This window comes from Acipenser ruthenus, chromosome 48 (assembly GCF_902713425.1).
Source record: "Acipenser ruthenus chromosome 48, fAciRut3.2 maternal haplotype, whole genome shotgun sequence".
NCBI classification, from domain to species: Eukaryota; Metazoa; Chordata; class Actinopteri; order Acipenseriformes; family Acipenseridae; genus Acipenser; species Acipenser ruthenus.
In genome coordinates, this window is record NC_081236.1 from 3,278,802 (window position 1) to 3,302,906 (window position 24,105).

A 24,105-nucleotide genomic window follows, 5' to 3' on the forward strand; every position below is an offset into this window, starting at 1 on the left:
ATTTAGGTCCAGTTATTGTCCAGCACTAGTTTACAAAGAAGGGAAATGTCTGTGACTGCTTATCGATGTGGAAGTAGCCTTAAAAGTTACTGGAACATCAATGAAGTACAACGCAAAACCTGGCCAAGCACTGTCTGCTGCAAGAGACGTTCAGTCAGCATCTTCAGCAAGATCACATCTTCAGCAAGAACACTTGCACAATCATTTTTTCCCATATTTATTCTCAGTTCATTCAAATAAATGTATACAGTTTTAAAAGCGCTGATTTGTACACTCATTTCACAGAGCTATAGGACTATATTTTGTAGAACGTTCATTTCAGAGTGCTTATGTGAAAACAAAATACAGTCAGTGTGTGTGTGTGTGTGTGTGTGTGTGTGTGTGTGTGTGTGTGTGTGTGTGTGTATATATATATATATATATAGTATATCCATTTCGCAATTTGTGAATTTACAAATTCTCAAAGAACAAAATTTAAGCAATTGTTTTCCTCAAATTGCGAAACGGAAAATATCAAACAAGCAAAGAACGAAACAAAAAAGAAGAAATGGTTATTAGAGGATTTGAGCAAATCATTGTTCTCAAATTGTGAAATGGAAAAAATACCAAGCAAGCAAAGAACGAAACAGATAAGAAGAGACAGCTTCTTTGGTCTTTGAGTAAAGCGATATAATCAAATTGCGCAATGTGCTTTGAGCACATTTCTCCCGACCTCTCACCTTATCCCATAACCCTTTGTGCGCAGTGTGACAGAACGAAGTAAAGGCGGTGTCGAGTATCTTGGTCATAGATAAATAATTTATTTGGACAAAACCCAGATTTATTTTTGCAGATTTAATTGCTAACCTCAAAGATGTATTTCCAGATTTTATTGTCAAATTGATTTTAAATGTTGCATTTGTGACAAGCTTTTTCAATAAATTATATCTGAAATCTAAATTCTCTGGGTGTATGCCAACTGTACATTTCATTGAGGAAGGTGAATGGGGTCGTTGTGTTGTGCGTGTGGTAATTGTGACTTGTACTATATAACGTTTGTTTTCTGTTTTTCTTTTAGACTGTGGGTCGACTGTTTGATGTCTTCAACCACAGAAACCCAGGGACTGGAGGACACAAGCTGCACTCCGCCACATCATAGCACCAGTGGTTTTCTGCAGGAAACAAGAGCCTATTTGTTATCCTTAAAGACAAAAGACAACAAGCCAAACTATTGCACAGCAAGGTAAATTATCATTTATGACTTACAGATATAAAACATATATAGTGAATATGAATTTGATACCTGAACTGTAGCCTGATACATTTGTGTAGCGATTGCTTCTAATTCCATGGCACTGTGACAGTGTAAAATTGTGTTACCTCCTTGTGATTTCTGTAAGGCTTTTCATGTCTGTAAGATAGGTGGTGTAATAATGCTTATGTTTCCCAGACATACAGTTACCACAGGATTTGTCGTAGTTATCTCACTGCTACAGCTGCTTCCAGAAACTCTTACTAAGCAGAAGTATGTGTTGACCTACGAGGTCAGACAAGACCATGTGGAGCTGTTCTTTAACGCTGTTCGGAGATTGGGTAATGTCAATGTTTACTGCCATTTTGTTACTCTGAGTTTTAGTTTTTGCTTGTTTCTTATGATATATATTATTCTACGTATTTTGCTTCATGTAATTGTGAAGCAAATTTCAGACGTATGCATTTGTGAAAGCATGCAGCCAATACAAAATGTTTGAAAATTGAGCTTTTACCTATTGTGGATTGTATCATTTTGTTTTTGATTTTTACTGTCGGCTGGACAGTTCAAGGCTGCCTTCCGTCACCTTGTGACACGCTGCAGTGTTCAAGGAGGAACAACAGGAAATTTAACCGCCCAGGACAAGACAGACTTTGTTCGAGTGCCGTCTGGAAGGAGAATTTTAGAACCTGATGTGGGAATTTCACCATTTGACGACTGCGGCAGTGTGGTACATGACCACACATATCTGCCAATGAAGTTCATTGCAGGGTGGGTGAGTGAAAACTGCCATGTGAGCCTCATAACCATAACCACACAACCTCCAGGATTCATGGATCCTTCTGGAATACAAAGGTCTCCAAGTGCATGAGGAAGAAAAACAAGCCCATGCCATCACACTACATCAACCATGTTTAACGCTGGGCAGGATGAACTTTTCCTTAAATTCTTCTCTCTTCCTCCAAACATATTGTTGCTTTCTTGGTGAAAAATAAATATATTGTATATTGTATTTTAATGTTTGAAAAACACTAAGCTGCCTTGGATAAAGGCGTCTGCCAAATAACTAAATAATAATAATAATAATAATATGTTCCTTTTCCTATGTATCTTACTATTATATTTCTATTACAATCAACTATAATTTAAAATTATACATTATTACATTTCTTTCTCTATTCCCTTACATAAAATCTCTCTTTGTAAAAGATGAGAACATTTATGTTACTTATTATGAAGCTGCACAGACAAGGTTCCCCAAGGTGAAGTGGTAGGTCAAGCACAGCCTAAGATGAGGATGAGGATGAGGATGAGGAGCAGGAGGATGATGAGGAGGATTTTAAAGATGATGACCAATGGATTGATTAGTGTATTTCCTCCCTACAAAGTAAAGTTACTCCCTATTAACTTGTGCAATTTTCCATCAGGACAAACACACTCCACTTGAAGATTGTAATGGTATGTTCTTTCATCAGAAAAAAAGTAAGGGGGATTAAAGGTGTCAAAGGAAGGTTTACAGGAAAAAATCCTTAACGTTGTAATTGTTAGTTTATGCAAGATAACACTGGTTTCATATCATGCTTTTCTGTATCTTAAATGTTCTTATTAAAATCCTAGTATAGCACTTTTTTTTTTTTTTTAAAGATACAGCTCTTAGAATATTTAGCCCCATCATTTCCAATGGAAAGTTACACAAATGTTGAAGCTGTTATATCCCAGGTGGGACACTGCTGCTGTATCCGTGAGCAAGGTACTTTACCCAGATTGTTACAGTAAAAATCCAACTGTATAAATAGGTAGCAGAATTTGTATGTAAAAATAATTAATTGTACCCCTGTAAGTCACTTTGCATAAAAGTGTCAGCCAAATACATACATTAGTATTATTATTATTATAAGGTAATTTAACTTCTTACTTTTTGGAAAAACGCTATATTGGTAGTTATCATAGACATAGAACATTTTATATTTATGGTAGTTATACTTAATTACAAATTATTATTGGTATAGTAATGAATGACCCCTACTGGCCAAATAGGCACATTGTATGTGTGCAGAAAAGACATGTAGACGGTTTTATATTAATATTCATGAGCTACCGGAAGTGAGTGGTTAGTATAAACATTACATCACAATACAAATACCCTATTACCATTATGATTTAACTTACGTTTGGGCTACATGGTGCACCCGCTGCCTTCTAGAGACTGTTGGACCAGGTTTTACATCCACATCGTGAATATGCGGCAGCGTATATTGATGATGTAGTGATTTACAGATCCACCTGGCGAGACAGCCAACTTGCAAAAATGTGTGTTTGCCAAGAAAGAGACACAATATTTGGGATTTATAATGGGGAACGGCAGGATGAAACCCGTTGTCACTAAGCTCCAGGCCTTGGTGGATGCGGCAATCCCCAAAACCACATGGTACACCGTGCGGGGAAAGACCACCAAAATGCAGATTATTTTTCCCAGGAGCGGGGAGTAATGGGAAAGGTAGATTTAAGCGAGTGTTCCTTCGGCTCCACTCTGAACGGTGGGATATGTGACAGAGATCAAATGATCCTTGGTGTTAGATCTCCCTCTCGACCTGTGAGGGCACTGTGTAAAAAGAACAGATTACCCTTAACTAAATGGCATGACAATTTATTCCGTAGGGTAGGTGGAAGTCGGTCATTTAGGAAAGGGGTGGGGCTATGGTATCCAAACCCAATGACCCAGATGGTAAACGGTGTGGCCTCCGAGGATTGGAGGAGCGGATGCGCTCGTTAACTTAGGGGTCATGAGCGAGGATATAAATACTGGACATAGCGTAAGTGATCTGTTCCTTTGTAAATGGTTAGAACAATCAAGAAGGAGACTGCAGTGATAAATAAAATGTGAGTGTTGTGTTTGTTTGTTTTGTTTCTAAAGACTACTAACACTATCCGGAGCTGCAGCCGCAGGCCAGCAACAAACCCGGACACCAGCACTTCTCTGTTTCACCACGAGCACTAGTTTCACGCACTTAAATAACACTGTGTCTTTGTGTTCTGTGTTACGTGTGGGTGAGGAAAGAACGGGACTTTGTGTTATAGGTTTCGGGTCAAATCCGAGGATTACAAACACAGTGATACAGGCCGCTGCATCACTTCCAACATTTATTATTTACAGGTGTTTGCCCTAAGGCTCTGGACATTGTAAAAACAATAAACACCCTTGCACCTGGAAATCATTGTCTGTGTATTTTGTATCCGTTCTGCACTGCACACATCTGTAACCATTCACCACTTTGACACAGCATCCCATTATTATAAGTCAATAAATAAGAAAACAGCCCCGCACCAGCCTGAGACCTCATCACCCGATACTGTCAGTAACATATCCCTTCGGTCTCCATTTATTCATTTCATTTTTTTGATTTTGAAAACAGTTTGTGTATTGCCAACTTATGATAGATACAATAATGTATATGTATATGATAAAATAAATATGATATTCCAAGTAAAAACTTATGGTTTTCTACAGTTTAGACATTTTTTTTTACATACAAATAGTGTGCTCTCTCCAGGATTACCTGTGCTGACCCACGTGGACAATATTCTTTTAAAATTGATGAATTCCAAAAAATGCATGTCTCCTTTCTACTCAGTGATTTCCTGTGTTATCTGTAATGTCAATGGGGTCCTGGATCTTGGAAGAGGGATCTGGGTGGATCACCTGAAGAGACGGCTTGTGCAATACAGCAAGCATAAGATTTAGCATCGTGTGCATAAAACACCTTATATCTCATAAAATAGACCCATGGATCTCACCGACCTGCTCCGAATGTAAAAAGGACATTAGAACTCCTCTCCATTGCATTTTGATAAACTGGATTTGATACAACCCACCGACTGTCAATCAGTGGTACGGGTAGATTGTTAAAGCCCTCCCCCTTGAAAGACTGAGTGCTGTATTGAGGGAGGATGAGGGGTCTTTCTGAACATATGGTGCCCAGTTTTAGATCAACTCCCAAATAACCTGGGAGATATTGTGGGGAGTGGACAAGGTTCTGTGGGGTGGAATATATAACAGGTGTCTCACTTTGCATGAGTGCCGGAGCTAGGATTTACTGGGCCCTGGTGCAAGACTGTGAAGTAGACACCCGAACCCCACCCCCCCCCCTCCCAAAAGAAATAATAATAATAATAAAACGCACAGTGCTGCTGCAGCACAACTGAAAGAAAACCTTTTGAAAAGAAAAACATCAGCAGCAAAATCTGAATTGGTCAAAAACATATTCTTTTTCAACAAAACATATCCTAACGTTATTTTAAGATGACAGTGAACAAGACAGTAATCAATCAAGTAATCAAGTAACAGTATATCTAAACATTTTAATAAATCAATTGTGTAACAAGATGAATACATTTGATTAATAGCTCTAGTTGATATTGAATCATATTTAATAGCTTCAAATTAGTCACAAAAACATATTAATCATAGACATCAATTGGATTTTTAAATGAATTTTAAATGTTATCAAGTTCAAAAGTTAGTATGAAAACGTTTCTATAAAAAAACACATCTAAGTCTCAAAAAGCCCACAGTACAAAAGTATTAGTTATAACTCATAAGCAAAAACAACTCAGAATTTCATGGCGGGTGCTTTTATGAGTAGAAGAAATAAGATTCTTACAGAAAAAAAAGAAAACACTATTAAATACAGTTGTGTAAATTGTGATTAGAGGGTTGTCAATGTTTTGATTTGGTCCAGGCCTTGGAGAATATATTAGGATAATTCACCCTGCCTTGTAAATGAAACCAATCAATCAATCACAATTTATTAGGCATACATGCTTTTGTTTTTGATACATTTTATTTGGCTATTTGAACTCGCTGCTGGAGTTGTATTGTGTTTAGCGGAAAGCCTGGGTTCCCCTCCATGGTAAAACCATCTTTTTCAAACATTTACCATTGTCGTAGCATTTCTAAGAGCCTTCTCAGTGAAACTTGGAGGATACATTATTATAGTGTAGTTCACCCTGCCTTGTAAATGAAACCCTAGCTATTCCTACAAGACTGGAGGTTGAATACAATCTAATGCTTTTCTATGGAGACAATAGTGTGCAGTGACACTGGATTTAGAATAGGCCAGATATCAGAGGGTTATTTTTTAGTTCTGTTTTGATGGACTAGGGTTTTATATTGAAGTATCTATTATAAGCAGTTATTCACTTCTTAGTCGACTGATTGCCTGTGAAGCCCGAGTGTGACGTATAAGGCAGGGTCCCCCTCTGCAAGTTTGTATATGAATTTCTCGCTTGCGGAAGTCCCCTTTTTCCTCACCATGTCGATCAGGCAGCTGGCCTTGTCCTTGGTGCAGGTCTGCCCCTCCTTCACACTCTCCACCTCGCCATCGTTCAACACATTCATGTGCAGCATGTCATCTAGCAGGTCCCGGATTACTGAGGCGTTCAGCCCCTCGATGAGCCTTGTCCGCACCGCCTTCAACCTCTCACCTGAGACACAACAAGCCATCATTAATCCAGCACTCAAAATACAGCAACGCAGAGCCTTCAACCTCTCACCTGAGACACAACAAGCAATCATTAATCCAGCACTCAAAATACAGCAACGCAGAGCCTTCAACCTCTCACCTGAGACACAACAAGCAATCATTAATCCAGCACTCAAAATACAGCAACGCAGAGCCTTCAACCTCTCACCTGAGACACAACAAGCAATCATTAATCCAGCACTCAAAATACAGCAAGAATACTCCAGCCCTGGTAGTTAATGTGTATGTTTTTTTGTGTCTGTATTCAAAAAGCAAAACAAATAGAGATTGCATTAAAACTGGATGTTTGAGTCCTGAAGTTAGCTGGGAGTACATTCAAACCTTGATGCAATGGGAGTTTTTAATGGGGTCACTTAATAGTATTCACTATTGTATTTTGTTTCCATTTGTAAATACAGGGGTACAAAATAGCAGGGTTTTCTTTGGCTATTAATATAGGTCTCCTGTCTTAACTATGTGGTGTAGGCGATAGCCAACAGGGTGTGTTAACCTGTGTTGAAAGAAAAGTGATTGCCACTTACCAGGGAAACCTGAGAAAATAAAACGTACAATATACATTATATATATATGTATATATATACAGTATATATATATATATATATATATATAAATATACAGAGAGAGAGAGAGAGACACACACACACACACACAAGGCCGTTGCCAGCTATGAGGCACCCAAGGCACGGGCCTCGGTTAAAATCATACTAATTATTTATTTAGACTCTTTTACACATTGTTTTGCCGCAAAATAAAATGCATTTCATCCCTCATTGTGTGTATACATGCATTCCCAAGTCCCGCTGATATCTACAGCCTGTGTGCTCTTCGGAATCTTGTACTGTCACTGCAGACTACAGAGACACCGTACGACTCAGTTCATACCCCCAGAGCTGTTAGTTAAACGTGTTCGAATGGCTTCCAAACAATCAATTAGGGACTTTTTTTACAAGGTGAGGCAAAGTAATAAATGTTGATTAAATAGAAGTACATATCAGCCTAGTAATAAAGAATAATGCATTCCCTTGGTAGATCGCAATTTAGCGAATTCTGCTTATTATTATTCCAATGCTAGACCGCTTAGTGGAAGCGGCTTGTAAAATGCAGTTCAGTGGACCCGGATTATACACATTGTAACAATATTAAAGCTTCTGAATATTATTAGGTCATTGTAGGCAGGGGTTCGGTGGCTTGTCCATGACAGACACCAACGTACTATACATAAATATGCCTTATATATTATATATATATATATATACTGTATATATATATATATATAGGGATTCTGCGGCGTCGCCACAGCCGAGTCCCAAGCACTGGGCTCTGTGAATAGGCCATGTGTATACATGGCTGTTTCAAGTTGAGTCAACAGTGTGCAGCTCGACAGCATGTGCTAAACTGTGTCTATTTACTTACAGTATGTCGAGTCTTTGTAGCCCCCACTTCTCTCCTTTCCTGAGTGGCAGGTATAGGCAGTTGCTTTGATTGATGTTTTGTCTTTATTTCAATGCAATATTGGTATTTAAAATATATTTAGTTTTTTTTTTTTTGTTTTTTCCTGATGAATGTACCTGCCTTTAAATATGTTTTTTGCCGACTATTTTTATTAAAAAGTGAAACAAGTTAGGGGGCTCCCGAGTGGCGCATCCAGTAAAAGGTCTCGCTAGAGTGCAGGATGCGCTCTATAGCCTGGACGTCGCCGGTTCGAGTCCAGGCTATTCCACAGCCGACCGAGGATGGGAGCTCCCAGGGGGCGGCGCTCAATTGGCCGAGCGTCGTCCGGGGGGAGGGATGGTTAGGTCGGCCAGGGTGTCCTCGGCTCACTGCGCACCAGCGACCCCTGTAGTCTGGCTGGGCGCCTGCGGGCTTGCCTGTAAGCTGCCCAGAGCTGCGTTGTCCTCCGACGCTGTAGCTCTGAGGCGGCTGCACGGTGAGTCTGCAGAGTGTAAAGAAGCGGGCAGCTGACAGCACATGCTTCGGAGGACAGCGTGTGTTCATCTTCGCCCCTCCCAAGTCAGCGCAGAGGTGATAGCGGTGAGCTGAACCTAAAAAAATAATTGGGCATTTCAAATTGGGGAGAAAATAATAAAAACAAGTCGATTAACTAAGACTTCTTTCTACTTCAACATGCAGAATGAATGCGGCGGAATAAAATGATCTGTTCTGTATTTTAATTGGTGCTCTTCTAATAGTGCCTCTTCATTTTTCATGGCTGGATATTACTGGTATTAACAAAACTAGCAAACAAACTAAAAGGTCTGTCCTGATTAGGTAAAGTTTGAAGCTTTTGTACTGAACATTTGTGGCTTTTTACTATCAGTCATGAATAGACGAATACCAAAATGTGTTTGCTACTGCTAAGTGCAGCAGAATACGGGAACCCCAGTTTCATGCAACAGTTATGATGGTGAACAAAAGTGAGTGAGTACTGTTGTGTAAAAAAAATTGCTTAAAATGAGCAGCTGCATTTAAGAAAAATAAACTTCAGGTTTGTGTGTTGCACACATGCATTAACAACATGCCTTGTAAACTTAAAATAAAGAAAATAATTAATGAAGGGCTGTGATGCAGTAAAAAGCTCAACAATTAAACAAAAAAGAAAGTGAAAAGGTCACCGTACCAAGCTGAAAAGTCATCTTTGTGAACTCCAATAACCCAACGTTTTGTTTACCCTCAGGAGTTTAAGAATGATTTAATTGTGCAGTAGATTCCCCAGTTAGATGACGAGCTGATAATATTTCTTAAGCCAAAGAAGCAAGCACGGTAATTTTGGAATACTGTTACCAATGAAAACAGTAATGTAGCGTGAGTCTTGTACTAAAGCAGGGTCAGCTTTATTCCTTAAACTGACCATTTTAAGAAACGTGAAAGCAGAACGCAGAAATGCTGACTGTAATTAGGAAGTGTACTGCTCAGAAAAATGTAATGATATCATTACAATCATCAGCTGCATAGATTAACCATTCAGCAGAATGAGGCATCATACAAGTGAGTACAGAAACAACAAACCTGCTTGTAATGGGGTAGGTCTCGGTTTTACAACAGCCGTTTCAGATTGCACATAGTCACTGGTACACCTGGCCGTCCCTGCTGGAAACACTGTGAAAGTACTTGAGCTGAAAAGATTGCCAACCACTGGTTTAGAGTATATGTGTATAGATATTACATTTCAAAAAATCACTTACATTTAATAATAACATTATTGAAGTTTTCCACATTTGTATTTCCAGTTGAAAAACAAAGAAATTCCAGTTGAACAGATTCACTTAATTAAAATAGTTATTAATGAATTCAAATTCAGGCATGGCATTATCAAAAGCTGGCAATTTAATTATTGTTAGTTTTTTAGGTCACTTAATTACAAATGAACCCTCTTACCATCAAGCAATACTCTGCGAGACCAGACCGAAGCATCCCTTCTGGTGCTTTTGAAAACTTCAAGAGTCAGACCTTTTACGTCATTGTTCAAAAAGATTTCAAATGTTGGGGGGAAGTTGGGACCGTAGTCTCTTACAAAATCATACGTCTGTAAAAGTGAAGAGAAACAAATCTTTTATAAGGTTTAGTTTTGGTCTACTTGTGTTCAAGTTCCTACACATAGTATTTATTACCCAACCTAATCAGAAAAGCAAACATGTATATCCTGTGACAAATGCTTTTGCTGTTATTTTGTTATTGGAGGACACATGAGCTACCATGTAGTGATTTGATCAATTCCATGTTACCATTCAATTTAGTAAAGTACTGTATACTGGGGAAAGCTTTCTTTGCATATCCCACACAGAACCCACTCAGGGCTAAACCATGAGAACCAATCGATATATCATTGGAATGGTAATACTGTGTCTGCCATGTCAGGTCATGGTGAAAATAAAACCTGCAGAACTACAATTGTGGGAATGTCAAAATGGTTATGGATTGCACTAGACATGTGAAAAATATCAGCTCAAATGCTTATATTTTACATCGTGGCATATTACATTACAAACAGCTTTGTGTTTCAGAAGGCCAGTCTATATAAAGTAAATGTTAAAAGCTTAGCTTACGTCTGGTTGTACTGAACTGAACTTGTCTCAATGAAAATACTGCCTTTTTGTTTCTCTTGCACCTTTGAAGGGGTGAAAAAAGTGTTCATTAAACCTGGAATAGCAAGAGCGGGTCAAAAAACGAATGACTACATTTAATAGTATTGAAAATATTGAGCTTCTCCAGTCTTTTACTTACATCATCTAAAACAACATTTGAGGAGAGCAAGAAAACATTCAGCTTCTTTATCTCAGTCAGCTGCCTGAGAAACAGAAGCACCTGAGCTTTACTTTGAGTTTTATAGTTCAGGAGTCTTCTCACGAGACCAAAGAGAGACATTTCTGTCACTTTTATCTTGATGTGAGTTTCTGTCACTTCGCTTGGTTTAATCATCTCAACATTTTCATTCTTGTAGTGTGCCACCATCAAGTGATTTTGATCTTCTGAAAAAAGAAAAAAAAAGATGAAAGGAGTTTAAGTTTAAACCGAAAAAGACAAAACAAAAAATGCCACTAAAAAGAAATCTTTAGACTGCTGGTTCTAAAACATAATGCAGGATTTCTTGAAATAATATACCAGCGAATGTGGGGCTTCTTTCTCATCTGCAGTGACATGTGCTACAGTTTTACCTGATAGTCACCAACAGGACTGCACTTTTGTGGCTGCTTTAGACACATGTCTGCTTGTTCTCATGCTTGTTATTCGCTCCCTCTCATGTATTTGAGTTCAGGGACTGTAAATAACAAATTGTTAAGATAGCGTGAGTTTCAGCAATTTCAAGTTGCCACTGACCAGGGGAGCACTCCGAATGTGGGAAGGAAAGCTGCTTCAGTGCTCCGCTTGGACTGTTTATATCATACAGCGGGCCGGCAGGAAGCAGGGAGCTCTGGTCTAGGGGACACTTCTCCCATTGCTCAGTCCCATACACAACTTCAGCTGGAGACGCCACGTCAAAAATCAGAGCTGTGATCTCACACTGGTATTCTCCTTCTTTCTTGAACGAAAACCTAGACGTCAGAACAAAACATTTACAAAACGATTGCTAGCGTCCCGGTGTGCTGTATCTGTGGGTGAAAGTTTTCCATATGTAGACAAAATTCTGTCAAAATGGCCTCACCCAGGTCCATTCCTATGACTCGTATAGAAATGGCAAATAAATCAGAAGGGGGGAGGGGGGGGGTATATTTTTTATCGTGGACAACTGTAAAATGGTTACGCATGTACCTTTTTGTGACCTTTTAGAGTTTTTTTTTTTTTCTCCTGTTGAACTGTAACTTAATTGAGACCTATGGCACGGGGGGGGGGGGGGGGGAGGGCGGGCAGCCTATAATATTTTGCCCCTGTATTGTTTTGCTCTGTGTATACACATTAGTGTTTTGTTACGGTTTTCCCTTTAAACGGTTTAAAATGTAATTGAATAATAAAAAAAAAAATGTCATTCAGAAGACGCCCATAGTCTGACATTTATAAAATAAGCACACAATAAAGCATACCATACATGAACACCGACATGGCAAGTATTTTGAACTGCCTTACTTAGGGAATGCTTACCTTCAAAAGAACAGTACTTGCTTTTCTTTGTTTGATTAACACTTTCCTTTAATATTATTATTATTATTTATTTCTTAGCAGACGCCCTTATCCAGGGCGACTTACAATCATAAGCAAATACATTTCAAGTGTTACAATACAAGTAATACAATAAGAGCAAGAAATACAATAACTTTTGTTCAAGTGTGACAAACAACAATTCAATAATACAGCAGATAATAGTGATAGTTACATCAGGATATGATTAAATAGTGACAGTTACATCAGGATATGATTAAATACAAAATACTACAGGTTAAACACTTGGCAGATTACAGTACTCTGAAGTACAGGATAAAATGCAGTAAAATAGGGGGCAGATAAGAGCAAAATAAAGCACATTTAAATGAAGGGTGATAGTGTCCCAGGATACAAACAGAGGAGTTCTACAGGTGTTGCTTGAAGAGGTGAGTCTTAAGGAGGCGCCGGAATGTGGTCAGGGACTGGGCAGTCCTGACATCTGTAGGAAGGTCATTCCACCACTGCGGTGCAAGGGTGGAGAAGGAGCGGGCTCTGGAGGCAGGGGAGCGTAGCGGAGGTAGAACTAGTCTTCTAGTGCAGGCGGAGCGGAGAGGTCGAGTGGGGGTGTAGGGAGAGATGAGGGTCTGGAGGTAGCTGGGTGCAGTCTGGTCAAGGCATCTGTAGGCTAGTACAAGAGTCTTGAACTGGATGCGAGCGGTGATCGGGAGCCAGTGGAGCGAGCGGAGTAGTGGAGTAGCGTGGGCGAAGCGAGGCAGAGAGAACACCAGGCGGGCAGCAGAGTTCTGGATGAGCTGGATAAACTCCATGTGGGAATTCTAGGTGCAGCACTGTGCAGAGATGCCATTGCTTCTGGTTGTGCTATTTGGTGTTATTTGCATGTATTTGTAATTAATGCTCAGTAAGTACATATTGAACATGTTATACTGAAACACCTGCCCAGTGTTGTCGGTTTACAATTACTAAAACCAGAACTTCACAACACCAAGGTTTGCTTGGTTTCTTAGAGCTTTGTAATTGTAAATAAATAAATAAATAAATAAAAATTATAAAATAAATAAATGTGCGCCTCTACCCTCGGCAGGTAATCCTTCACGTTGCTCCACACTTTTTAACTGTTAGGCGCCTATGCTTGAGGGACAAAATTATTGGACTATTGTTTCTGACATTTATTAAAACACTGAATTGTTGTACAGCTTTTAGAATGAAGCACTCACCTATAGATACCAAAACTGACTCAGTGTTACTGAATAATAAAGTCTGCTGGTCCAGCTTATCTGTACGCAAAGGGAGTATAATTTAGATTGTTGTTGTTATACAGTTAAATAAACTGTTCATGCAAAGCTTTATTTTTACAGTTGGTTATTAGTTATCCACATTGGAAATTGCATAACAAACTCCACGAATTATATCCTTGGAATGTGTATCAGAAAAACTGTACGAACTCTGTATTTAAGGCATCTGAGTTAAGCAGAGATTGTGTATGTTTTTTTTTATAAAATGTATATTATGTGAATTGGTTTTGCCCCATGAGTTTCAGTCAAAATGACCACTGGCCACTTCCACCCATGTGTATGACACAAGCATGATCAAACATGAGGAAATATGCACATCTTAAACATTTGGGTATACAGCTTCTCACACTAGCTTTTCAGTCCATAAGGAATACAACACATTTTTAATGCATACTTTACCTGTAGTATTTACGGTATCCCTCATGGTGTATTGTAGGTCGAAATGTGATGAATTCTGTGATCTAAAACAGATAAACAACCTTGGTTCACATATACTTCACACAATTGTGTAAAGCTTGCCTCCTCTGTGAATAAGAGCACTGATTGAACGGAGTTTGCCCTATTGATGCAAATGACATTTTGTGCAAAATATATGCAAAAATAGGATATAACAAAAAATAAATGCTTATAGTCATACATGCTAGCCTGCAGACAGCCAGCATTTTTAATATCGAGTGCAATGCTTGTCAATGGGGGAAAATATTGTGCAGTGCGCATAATTTAAATAGGACTGTCTCTTAAATGTAATATGCACCATTTAGCTGTTAGCAATGCAGCAAGGCAGCATGCTTTCTGTTTTACTGGACAATGCCGTTTTTATGTCTTTGCTTACACTGTATATCAGACCTTGAGAGAAATAGAGCAGGAGAATGTGGGATGTTAAGAGGGAGATTACTCTACCTTAAAGGACAAGCGGTTGCTAAAATGTTCGTTTAGGAGAGATGGCAGCCTGCCTCTTTCTTCCAATCTGGAATCTGCGTCTGCATAAAAAAGCAAAAAACACAGTATTGACAAGAGAAAAACTCAAGGAAATACAAGTGGAGGAAAAACTGGAAACACACTTTTACAGAAAACTGCTGCTTATAATCTTGAGTAATGGCTGAATGTACAGTCCTAAACAAAGTGTGCAAGATAATAATCTGTGAGAGACTGAGGGACCAGATCTACAGCTGATCATTTGTCTTTCTTCACCATATTTAATTAGATTTAAAAATGGTTAAATAAATAAATAAATAAATAAATAAATAAAAAAGACACCCAAACTCTTACTGCTATCGATCTGATATATCTTGTGTGGATCGACTGCATCTTGACTGTGATCAGCACGCAACACCAGGATCTTGTCTTTAGCCAGAGCGCACCGGAAATTCCTCCTCCAGGCAGCAGGATCGGGCTTGTCAATACCCTCCCAGTAACGACCTGTCGCCACTGCCCAGTCCTAGATATAAAGTGAACAGACTGAGAATAAACACTCTTTCTTTTGTAGTTGCTACTTTTATTTAAAAAATGTTCCTCATTTTCTAATATAATATATACTTTCGGTCTGTTTACTTTTTTCTCATGGCTTCGAAGCAGGTCCCAGTATTTCATTTACGGATCACCAGAAACATCAGCTACACCCACTGATAATGACCTCTTGATTCAGTGGAGTGCAGTGCCTTTTAATTTCACAGTTTTGTGCAAAGCAAGCAGTTTTGACCTCACCAAACTTTCAGTCCTGGGATAACTTATGCTTCATTTCAACTGCGGGCCGGGGCTGGTGCTGGCCAGCCCTGACTGACCCAGGCCAAAGGAAACTTCTGTGTTATATCCTAACGTGACTAAATTCGGAAGTTCTTGTCCTGCATCATCAGGTCACTGGGGGACTGTGGGAATGTATTGTGCTGTGTTTTAAAGAAACCCATAGTAGTAGTTCAGAAACAAAAACTGTCCGAGCCGTGGATGCTGCAATTGAAAAAAGTTTTGTCGCTATTTTTATTTTCGTGCTAACACGACTGTAGACAGCATTCTCAAGACCCAATTTTCTGAACCAAACAGAAGGTGGACTGAAAGTGACTCAGATAGCTCTGCATCGGAAGACAGCGATGATGATTTCATTCAGCGCTGCTAAGCCTGCGTGGTAAGTTTATTATTTTATTTATTTTGCTGTTTGTGTGTTCGCTTTAACATTTAAAACCTAAAAAATGTATGCTGCTAAACATTAAACAACAATGCAGTGTTAACAGGCCACCAAGATTTTGTTTGACGGCAGCCACTGTAAAGGGTTAAATATTTTTCTGTTCCCCTGACGGCTTCCTACACAAGCCCTCGCCTCGTAGGGCATTGAGCTGCTGCATTAACTATATCACTCCTGAAAATTTAAATACCAATAGCTGCCCTCAGGGGTGAAGGTTCAAACTATCACAGATCTTTTATCTTTAAAATTAGCGTCAACCCACCTTGAATATCATTCTGTCCTCAGGTGTCGAGTCCTTCCGGTGGTGATGTTTCCATGGGATTCGAAACTGTTTTAGTGCCTCATTAGTCCAGCTCAGACCAGGGTACCGCCCACTGTTGATCTGCTCCACCAACCAAGACTGGAGCCTGGTATTCTGGGGAGCATCCCTAAAACAGAATAATAAAGAAATGTGGAAGAGCTAAGGATGCACACTATCAAGCTGCCTTCATATATAGAGAAATCAATCTGTAATGCACATGTTCATAGTAACTACAGTGTATTCCAGTCTTGATTTTTTTATTTTATTTAGTGTGCCCAATTATTTTAGCCCCGATTTCCTCCACAATTTGAAATGTCCAATCAATTTTTCCCCTCACCGCAGCAATTCCCCACACAGGTCAGGAGAACTGAAGGGACGTCCCCCGATCCCACGACCGAGCCAGCTTCCAGGAACTCGAGAGTGGATGTCAGTGAGCTACCGGCCTCTGGAGGACAAAGGCAAGCCCTGCAGGTGTCCGCTTTTGAGCTCACTGGGCACCAGGCCAGCAGGGTTCGATGTATTTCGATGAGGAGAAACAGTCCCCCAATGGTTTAGCCTCCCTAATCCACAGGAGCGCCATAGCCAACGCTCCCTTCGGAATCCCCAGAAAAGACCGTCCAGGACCTGAGCCTGCAATGTACGACTCACCCTGCTCACCATGCAGCTATGCTTCTACCAGGAGAGCCACACAGGCACCCTCCAGTCTTGACTTTTAACTACTATTATTCTTTCAGTAGGAAAACCCACTGAATACTGAATCCCCTTAAAAATAATGCAAACTGTGTGTACCATGCAAACATTAAAATACACTTCTCAAAAGTGCATTAAAAAAGAAAAAACAGTATTTGTGTGGTGTGAAAAACAGAAATAGGCAAACACCAAAATGAAAGACATTCTCAACCTCTCCTTAGTAACATGCTTGTGTCTAATAGCCTTTCTTATATGCATGCTGCTGTCCTGTAATTGACTACATGTTAAAATGAATACAAAACAGTAAAGATATATATTTTTTTACCTGAACCCTTCTCCCTTTTGAGCTGCTGCATTCCTTATACTTATATAGCTGGCACAGATACTGGGATCCAGACATTACAATGGAATAGGAAGCTGAGCCTACCTCACTTCCTCCACATCCTCATCGCTCAGCACCTTCATCTTCAGCATGTCCTTCAGTAGCCCCTCGATCACGGCATCACTCACTCTGTTGGCAAACTGGGATTGCACCTCCCTTAGCCTCCAAACTGAAACAACATCACAAATCACACATGCATGTACACATTTTCTTATTACAGAAAAATAAAAGTTTTTGTGAATAAGGAAATTTGCAGTGTATAATGATTGAGGGTCTCACCTGGGTCCAAATCATGACTACATTTTCTGTAGAATTCGGTGTCCCTCTCTGCGAGTTTGGAGAGGAAGTTCTCTCTGATGGGATCCCCCTTCTTCATCACCATGCTTGTCAGGTGGGAGGTCATGCGCTGTGTGCTGGCCTGTTTCTTCACTTTCTCCACCTCTCCATCACTCAGCTGCTTCATCTCCTGCATGTCCTTCAGCAGCCCCTCGAGTACTGCAGCACTCTTAATGTACTTCGGAATCATACGGAACAGAATCCTACCTGAAACATTACAAATCAGAACAATCATGTCAGTGATATTCATCCACTGCCAGTTGAAAAGACAATATTAGAGCTAGCATGATGAAGTAGAAACAGACAGACACACAGATGCCTCTGTATACCCTCTGTATTTGTATTATTTGCTGAGGGATTTGTCGGAAATTAGGGGTTTTGGGGGGTCACTTGTGTAACAGGTTATGACATTCCTTAAACAATATTCTAGCAGGGGAGAATAATCCAGAGAAACCAGGAAACCGGCTCTGTGACGGACAGGCCATGCCCTGGAAGGCAGAGGGACACCACACCGGCCCACCACGTTGTGGTGAGCATTATGCTGACTGTTGCGATGTTTAAGCCAACTGGTGGGGTGGTAGAAATGTGAAGATGTGGGGAAGAATCTCCTTTAACAGAAGAATGCCTTTGGTGCAGATTGAGGGCACCCTTACTGCTCAGCAATACATTGACGCAGTCCTTGAGGCAACAGTTTTTCCGTTCCTGCAAGCCAATCCAGAATTGTCGATTTTCCAGCAGGACAATGCAAGACCACACAGTGCTAGGATTACAATTGCATGACTTCAAGAAAACAATGCAGAGGTCTTGATGTTCCCACAGATGTTCTACTGACCTGAGTCCAATAGAATATCTGTGGGACCAACTCGCCAGTGCCATCCACAGGAGACAACCGCAAGCAGCCAACCATCGCCAGCTGGCTGCAGCTGCACAGGAAGAGTGGCGGAACATCCCGCAGCAGTCTATCCAGAGGCTGATCAGGTCTATGCCTCAGGCAGGTCATACCCGACACTAACTTTGTAATGTTTTCATTTTTACAGTGTGTCATGTTTCATACTGAAAACTTCAGTATCATGATTCTTTGATCTGTATTTTTGTTCACATTTTCTGTGATTTTGTTTGATATCTATGTTTAAAATATTTGATTAAATCCATTAGACCTGAGTGTTGCAATTCTTTTGTGCATCAATATAGTTTATTAACATACACTTGCCTACTGCTTTTCGCATACGTATTCTGTTCATTTCATATGCTGATGCACATATGTCATGACAAGTAATAAATATTTATTTATTTATTTATTTATTTATTTATTTATTTATTTATTTATATTGTGTCGTGGTCAACTTTGTCTTCGAGAACACTTCGGCTAAGAGAACACTTCGCTTGCTTCCCGAGGGGTCTTCTCTTAGCTGGAGACTACTATATTTGCAAAAACAAAGTGTGTGCTATATATGGCAGGGCTGGGAGGTTAGACCCCTCCCTGCCTAATTGAAATCTAATGGGCAGCAGGTGGTCAGGTGTAATTGAATAATTAATTATCAATTAACTCTTGCCACACGTTTTTAAAAAGGGGCTGGAAAGCCAGTCCTTTGTTCTTAGTCTGTGTACCAGCGTGAGGATTCATGACTGTGCGGAGAGCCAGGGAGTGGGAACCAAGTGCATGACCGAGGACCACAGTGTGTTAATTGAGGGGATTTTAATCCCTCCATAGTTTATTTAGTTTGTGTAGAGAGAAGGTTCCTGGAGCACGACCTCCCTTTTAGTGGGAGCAGCACTCAGCCCATGTTTGGCCAGCTTTTGTTTAATAGCTGTTTTTTCTCACTGTATTTTATTTTTGTGTGTGTGTGTCCTCCCGCACTAGAGATACCACTGCTGGTATCCTAGTGGCGGCCAACAACAACTGCCTGTGATTATTAATAAAACCTGGACATCTAAGCAGCATTTTCAATCATCTCTTGTCTCTCAGCGGATACCCACATAGTAACAAAACACCCCTGTTACACCAAGTTTCAACAAAATTGAACAAGTTGTTCTCTAGACATACTGGGTCAATTGCAACAAGCATTCGGAGTTAGTACGCATCAAGCGTACTAAGTTGCGGACTAGCTAGCATGGTACTTTCCTGAGGATCATCCCCAGCTGCGGATTAAGTTAGTTCCAATTGCAATGAACAAATGAGTTGGGGATCAGCTGAAGCTCAGGTTTAGTCTGCAGCAGAGGATCAAGACTCTCTCCAAACCTCAGTGCGGGCTGCGCTCACAAACACATTGATTACACTTTGTTATAGTTCAAAGGATTTACTTCACTATAACGAACCCTTCTTATAACAAACACACGTTTAACGATCCCAACAGCATGAACCGATTTTTTCAATGCAAATTAGGCCTATTAGAACGATCACGTACAAGATCGACCCGGATACAACAATCTCAGTACTGACCGACACTGAACTTTCTCCAGTGTCAAGTGTGTTATTCTCTTGGTGAAAACAAAGACCATGGTGGACTAATTCAAAGATAACGCTAACTCAAAGATGACCTATTGTAGTACGAATCATGCATGACGAATGCAATCATTGCCTGTCCGTCATCTTCACACAAACTGCAACCAGGCAACGGGCGCAAGGAGCAATCTACGCTGGGTGGTTTTTCAAGAGAAAGGACGTGTAATTACTGCATTCAGCATGTAAGTGTACATTCTTTCCTTTTTCATTTCTTTACTGTTTTCTTTTAAACATACCTGTAGCAGAAAGAGTGCAAAGAAGAGCGACCAGAATTATCCCGGGTTTAAAAGGCATGTCGAATGTAGACAGGCTAAAAGAATTGAATCTATTCAGTCTTGAACAAAGAAGACTATGCAGTGATCTGATTCAAACATTCAAAATTCTATAAGGTATTGAGAATGTCGACCCAGGGGACTTTTTTGACCTGAAAAAAGAAACAAGGACCAGGGTTCACAAATGGAGATTAGATAAAGGGGCATTCAGAACAGAAAATAGGAGGCACTTTTTTACACAGAGAATTGTGAGCGTCTGGAACCAACTCCCCAGTAATGTTGTTGAAGCTGACACCCTGGGATCCTTCAAGAAGCTGCTTGATGAGATTCTGGGATCAATAAGCTACTAACAACCAAATGAGCAAGATTGTCTGAATGGCCTCCTCTCGTTTGTAAACTTTCTTGTGTTCTTATGTTCTTAGTGTTGGTGTAATTTATATGTGGAAAAAGGTTTGTTTTGTGTGCTTTTTGGAGTTATGTTTGATCAAATGAGTGTTTACAGACGGGCGCTCGATTGAGACTTGCTGCCTGCATGTCTTCTGTATGTGTCCTCTGTGTGTTACCATCGTTGGTAGCGTCACATAACCTGTTTGTTTATTTTCTGCTTTGTGTTTAATAAATCCTACACGTCTGTGCCGGCGTTTCTCTTGGTCTTACAATGCAGTTACTCGCACAGGTGACTCGACTGTCACAATACCGTTTAAATGTTTGTCAATGTGAAGTAATCTCATAAAAGTACTATATATTGATGTTCAATTCAAATTTGCCATTTTGTCATGATACAGAAAAATGCCAATGCAGTCTATGGCCTATGGCCCCAATAACTCCAGGTATTCCAGATGTAGAATAAAATGCAGTGCAAATATCTCGTTGCTCCTCTTCATTGGGCATGACGACGTAGCGTTCATGAAGTGCCTCTATGAGATTTGAGATCATGTGAATAACATGGCAAACGGTGCTTTCGTGGATGCTAATCAGACCCCCCCCCCCCAACAAACACGCAAGAAGGATCCCTTGGCATAAACCCGCATAGCTATTAAAACCTGAATACTGGGTCATTAGGAGGCCCTCCTCTTCCTCTAGTTTGCAGCCGGGGTTCCAGCAACTCTATCAGTCTTCTGACTGCCGCCTTGGTAAACAATATCGCCTTTTAAACCCCTCCTCATTGTATGCAATAATATCTGGATGTCACTCGGCCAGACTGTACCCTTCGAGCACACAAAACGAAACCATTGTCACCAAACATCTTTGCACCAATCGAAATACTGGAACAATGAGGCACACTTAGAATATACAACATTTGGTTGTTAGTAGCGTATTGATTCCAGAATCTCATCAAGCAGCTTCTTGAAGGATCCCAGGGTGTCAGCTTACAAAGGAGACCGCTTAATAACCAGCTGACATGTAGGCTAAAGACAATCTCCACCCTCATGGTTTACATTTAGCGACCTTGGAGTGATTAATACAAGTGTATCGTTATTTATTTAATTATATTTTACGCCTTATTAAAAATTGAAAGCTTTGCTAAATATTCTGTATTGTATATATTTGATGTCGGTGTTATGAATGGTTTTGTTTCAGAAAACGTGGTTTTAATGAGGTTTCTCATTTTAACTTTGAGTTATTACGGTAACTCTTGTACTTGGTCTAAAGAGTTTGATGGTTTAATTTAGTACTGTATATCAGGCACATCTAGGGGGCAGCAGTCATCTGGAGTTCGTTGCAATTGGGAACATTTTTAATCCGCACCTGGGGACTATCTGGAATTTTTTGGTTCGTTCCAATTGGTGCTAACTAGCACACTAGTTCAGTGTCATCCTGAAGTACTAACCACAGGATCATCTGCAGCTTTTTGTTCATTGCAATTGACCCACTGAATGTAAAACCAAGTCTGACATATACAGTACATATGGATGGCATTTCCTTACATCCACAGATTCTGACACCCTCAATAACTTGTGACAAGCGGTTCTGAGGTGTGACAGACTGTGATGTATGTACAGGCACTTCCACTATATCCTGCTGGGGATCAGCATACCCAGTGCAGTGAGGATAATAAGTGAGGTTCTCACTGTCACAATGCAGCCCAAGAGTCCTGTAGAGATTGGGGTCCCTCTCTGCGAGTCTGCAGATGAATTTTCCACATGCATCACACCCCTTTTCCACCAGCAAGCTGATCAGACAGCAGGCCTTCTGCGTTGTGACATCTCTCTCCTCTGTTGTACTGAGACCTGAAACATTACAAATCACAGTTAAGCATCAACTCTTTTATAATTATTTGTTAAAAAAAAAAAAACTTTTTTTGTAATTTGTTCAGCTGCTGTGTGTGTGTGTGGGGGGGGGGGGGGTGCAATAAAACCTCCAGGTACCCTGCCTGTAAGCAATTCAGCTTTGCAGTCCCCTCACCAAAGAGACACATCCCTTACACAGAGACATGCTACACATGGTGTATTCACTTCTTAAATACATCTATGCAGGGCCGGATTAACAATGCTTATCCTCTATCTGATCTCATGCCTTCAACACTGTGCTTGTGTTGCAATTCCATCGCCCTCTCGTGGCCATGGCGGGAACTACACATTATATTAAACACACAAGAAGACATTCCCTATGCATCAATATATTGACAATCATTTGGACTCGGCATAGTTTACCACAAGCTATTGGGAGTATCAGAATCTCAGGGTACATTTCTCAGGTGTAAACAGTGTTACTCATGGCTCTAGTTCTGAATTTACAGCGTGTCGGAGACTTAATGTCATGCTTGTCTGACTGACACTGGTGTCCTAATAAGTATTAGCAGGCTGTCTGTATGCCGCTCCACCACCGTGAGATCCTAATCTAAAGGAAGTTGTTTTTGTTTACTGGTTCCACTCGACGTCATCTTCTTGTAGAACGCGTCTGTTTCACATGCGAGTTGAGTAAAGCGTTCCGCTATGAAAACACCAAGAAGCAGAGTTGAAATAGGAGAAAAACAAAATAGACACCAATACAGGAAGCACAGCAAAACAAAACCACTGTACCGACTACCGCTATCATCTGTTTAAACTGACACCAATACAGGAAGCGCAGTAAAACAAAACCACTGTACCGACTACTGCTATCATGTGTTTAAACAAATCAACAGAAACACCTGAGAAAGACAGACTCGCTTACCGGCTCGAGTTTAAGGCGGTTCCTGGGCGATAGACTAAACTACATGAAAAAATACACACGTTTAGTTAATGTTTAGTTTATTTTACAGACAGTAAAATCCACGTCTCCGAAAAGATGGATGCAAAGGCGCGCGCTGCAAACATGTTCTTCCGAGCCTGGCTGTAACTCGGATCACTTTCGGTTTCTACTTGTACAAATCTTAAGATTTCAGCAGCTTTAATACTGTTGAAATCTACATCATGCAAAACAAATAGGGGTGTTTTTTTTTTTTTTTTTTTTTATGATAATGATGAAAATAACCATACCGATTGGTTTCAGAATTGATATCAAGTCCAGCATTCCAGAAAGGGGTGGATTTTGATTTCTGAGAATAGAGCGACAGTTTACTACAGCACATAATGCACAATATCTGATGTGAAACCGAAACCGCTGCAGAAGCAAACATGCTGCACTATATTGTTTATACAAAGCATACAGGTGTGTAGTGTTACTTTCAGATACGTGTTCCAATGTGCTACACAGTGCGCATGCCTAAACACTTCCGCTAACAAAGCAGGGAAACGCCCGTTCAAATAGGGTACGTTATGTTGTTTTCGGTGTTTTGCATCTTTGTCTGAAAATATGCATG

At 40.2% G+C, this 24,105-nt stretch overlaps 1 protein-coding gene and 1 long non-coding RNA gene across 3 annotated transcripts; one reads left to right on the forward strand and one right to left on the reverse strand.

Moving 5' to 3' along the window:
• Window positions 1-647: 647 nt before the first annotated feature.
• LOC131721229 (uncharacterized) lies at window positions 648-23,917 on the reverse strand. 2 transcript variants are annotated; one of them, XM_059014666.1, is made up of 16 exons: window positions 23,783-23,917; window positions 23,187-23,255; window positions 22,394-22,552; window positions 17,490-17,753; window positions 17,256-17,379; window positions 16,100-16,265; window positions 14,931-15,099; window positions 14,562-14,641; window positions 14,061-14,122; window positions 11,590-11,804; window positions 10,996-11,240; window positions 10,818-10,879; window positions 10,150-10,297; window positions 9,781-9,870; window positions 6,543-6,922; window positions 648-1,151 (listed from the first exon to the last, which is right to left on the reverse strand). In XM_059014666.1, exons 1-13 carry the CDS (start codon window positions 23,814-23,816, stop codon window positions 10,282-10,284), a joined length of 1,665 nt encoding a protein of 554 aa, XP_058870649.1. In that variant the 5' UTR covers window positions 23,817-23,917; the 3' UTR covers window positions 648-1,151; window positions 6,543-6,922; window positions 9,781-9,870; window positions 10,150-10,281. The 2 variants fall into 2 exon arrangements, with proteins under 2 accessions (XP_058870649.1, XP_058870650.1); XM_059014667.1 differs by lacking the exons at window positions 648-1,151; window positions 6,543-6,922; window positions 9,781-9,870; ... (2 more) ...; window positions 10,996-11,240; window positions 11,590-11,804 and adding an exon at window positions 13,584-13,643 and having other exon boundaries at window positions 23,783-23,915.
• Window positions 1,100-1,867, forward strand: LOC131721230 (uncharacterized). The gene is made up of 3 exons (XR_009319898.1): window positions 1,100-1,222; window positions 1,430-1,572; window positions 1,797-1,867. It is a non-coding gene; the product is annotated as an uncharacterized LOC131721230 (long non-coding RNA).
• Window positions 23,918-24,105: the final 188 nt, after the last annotated feature.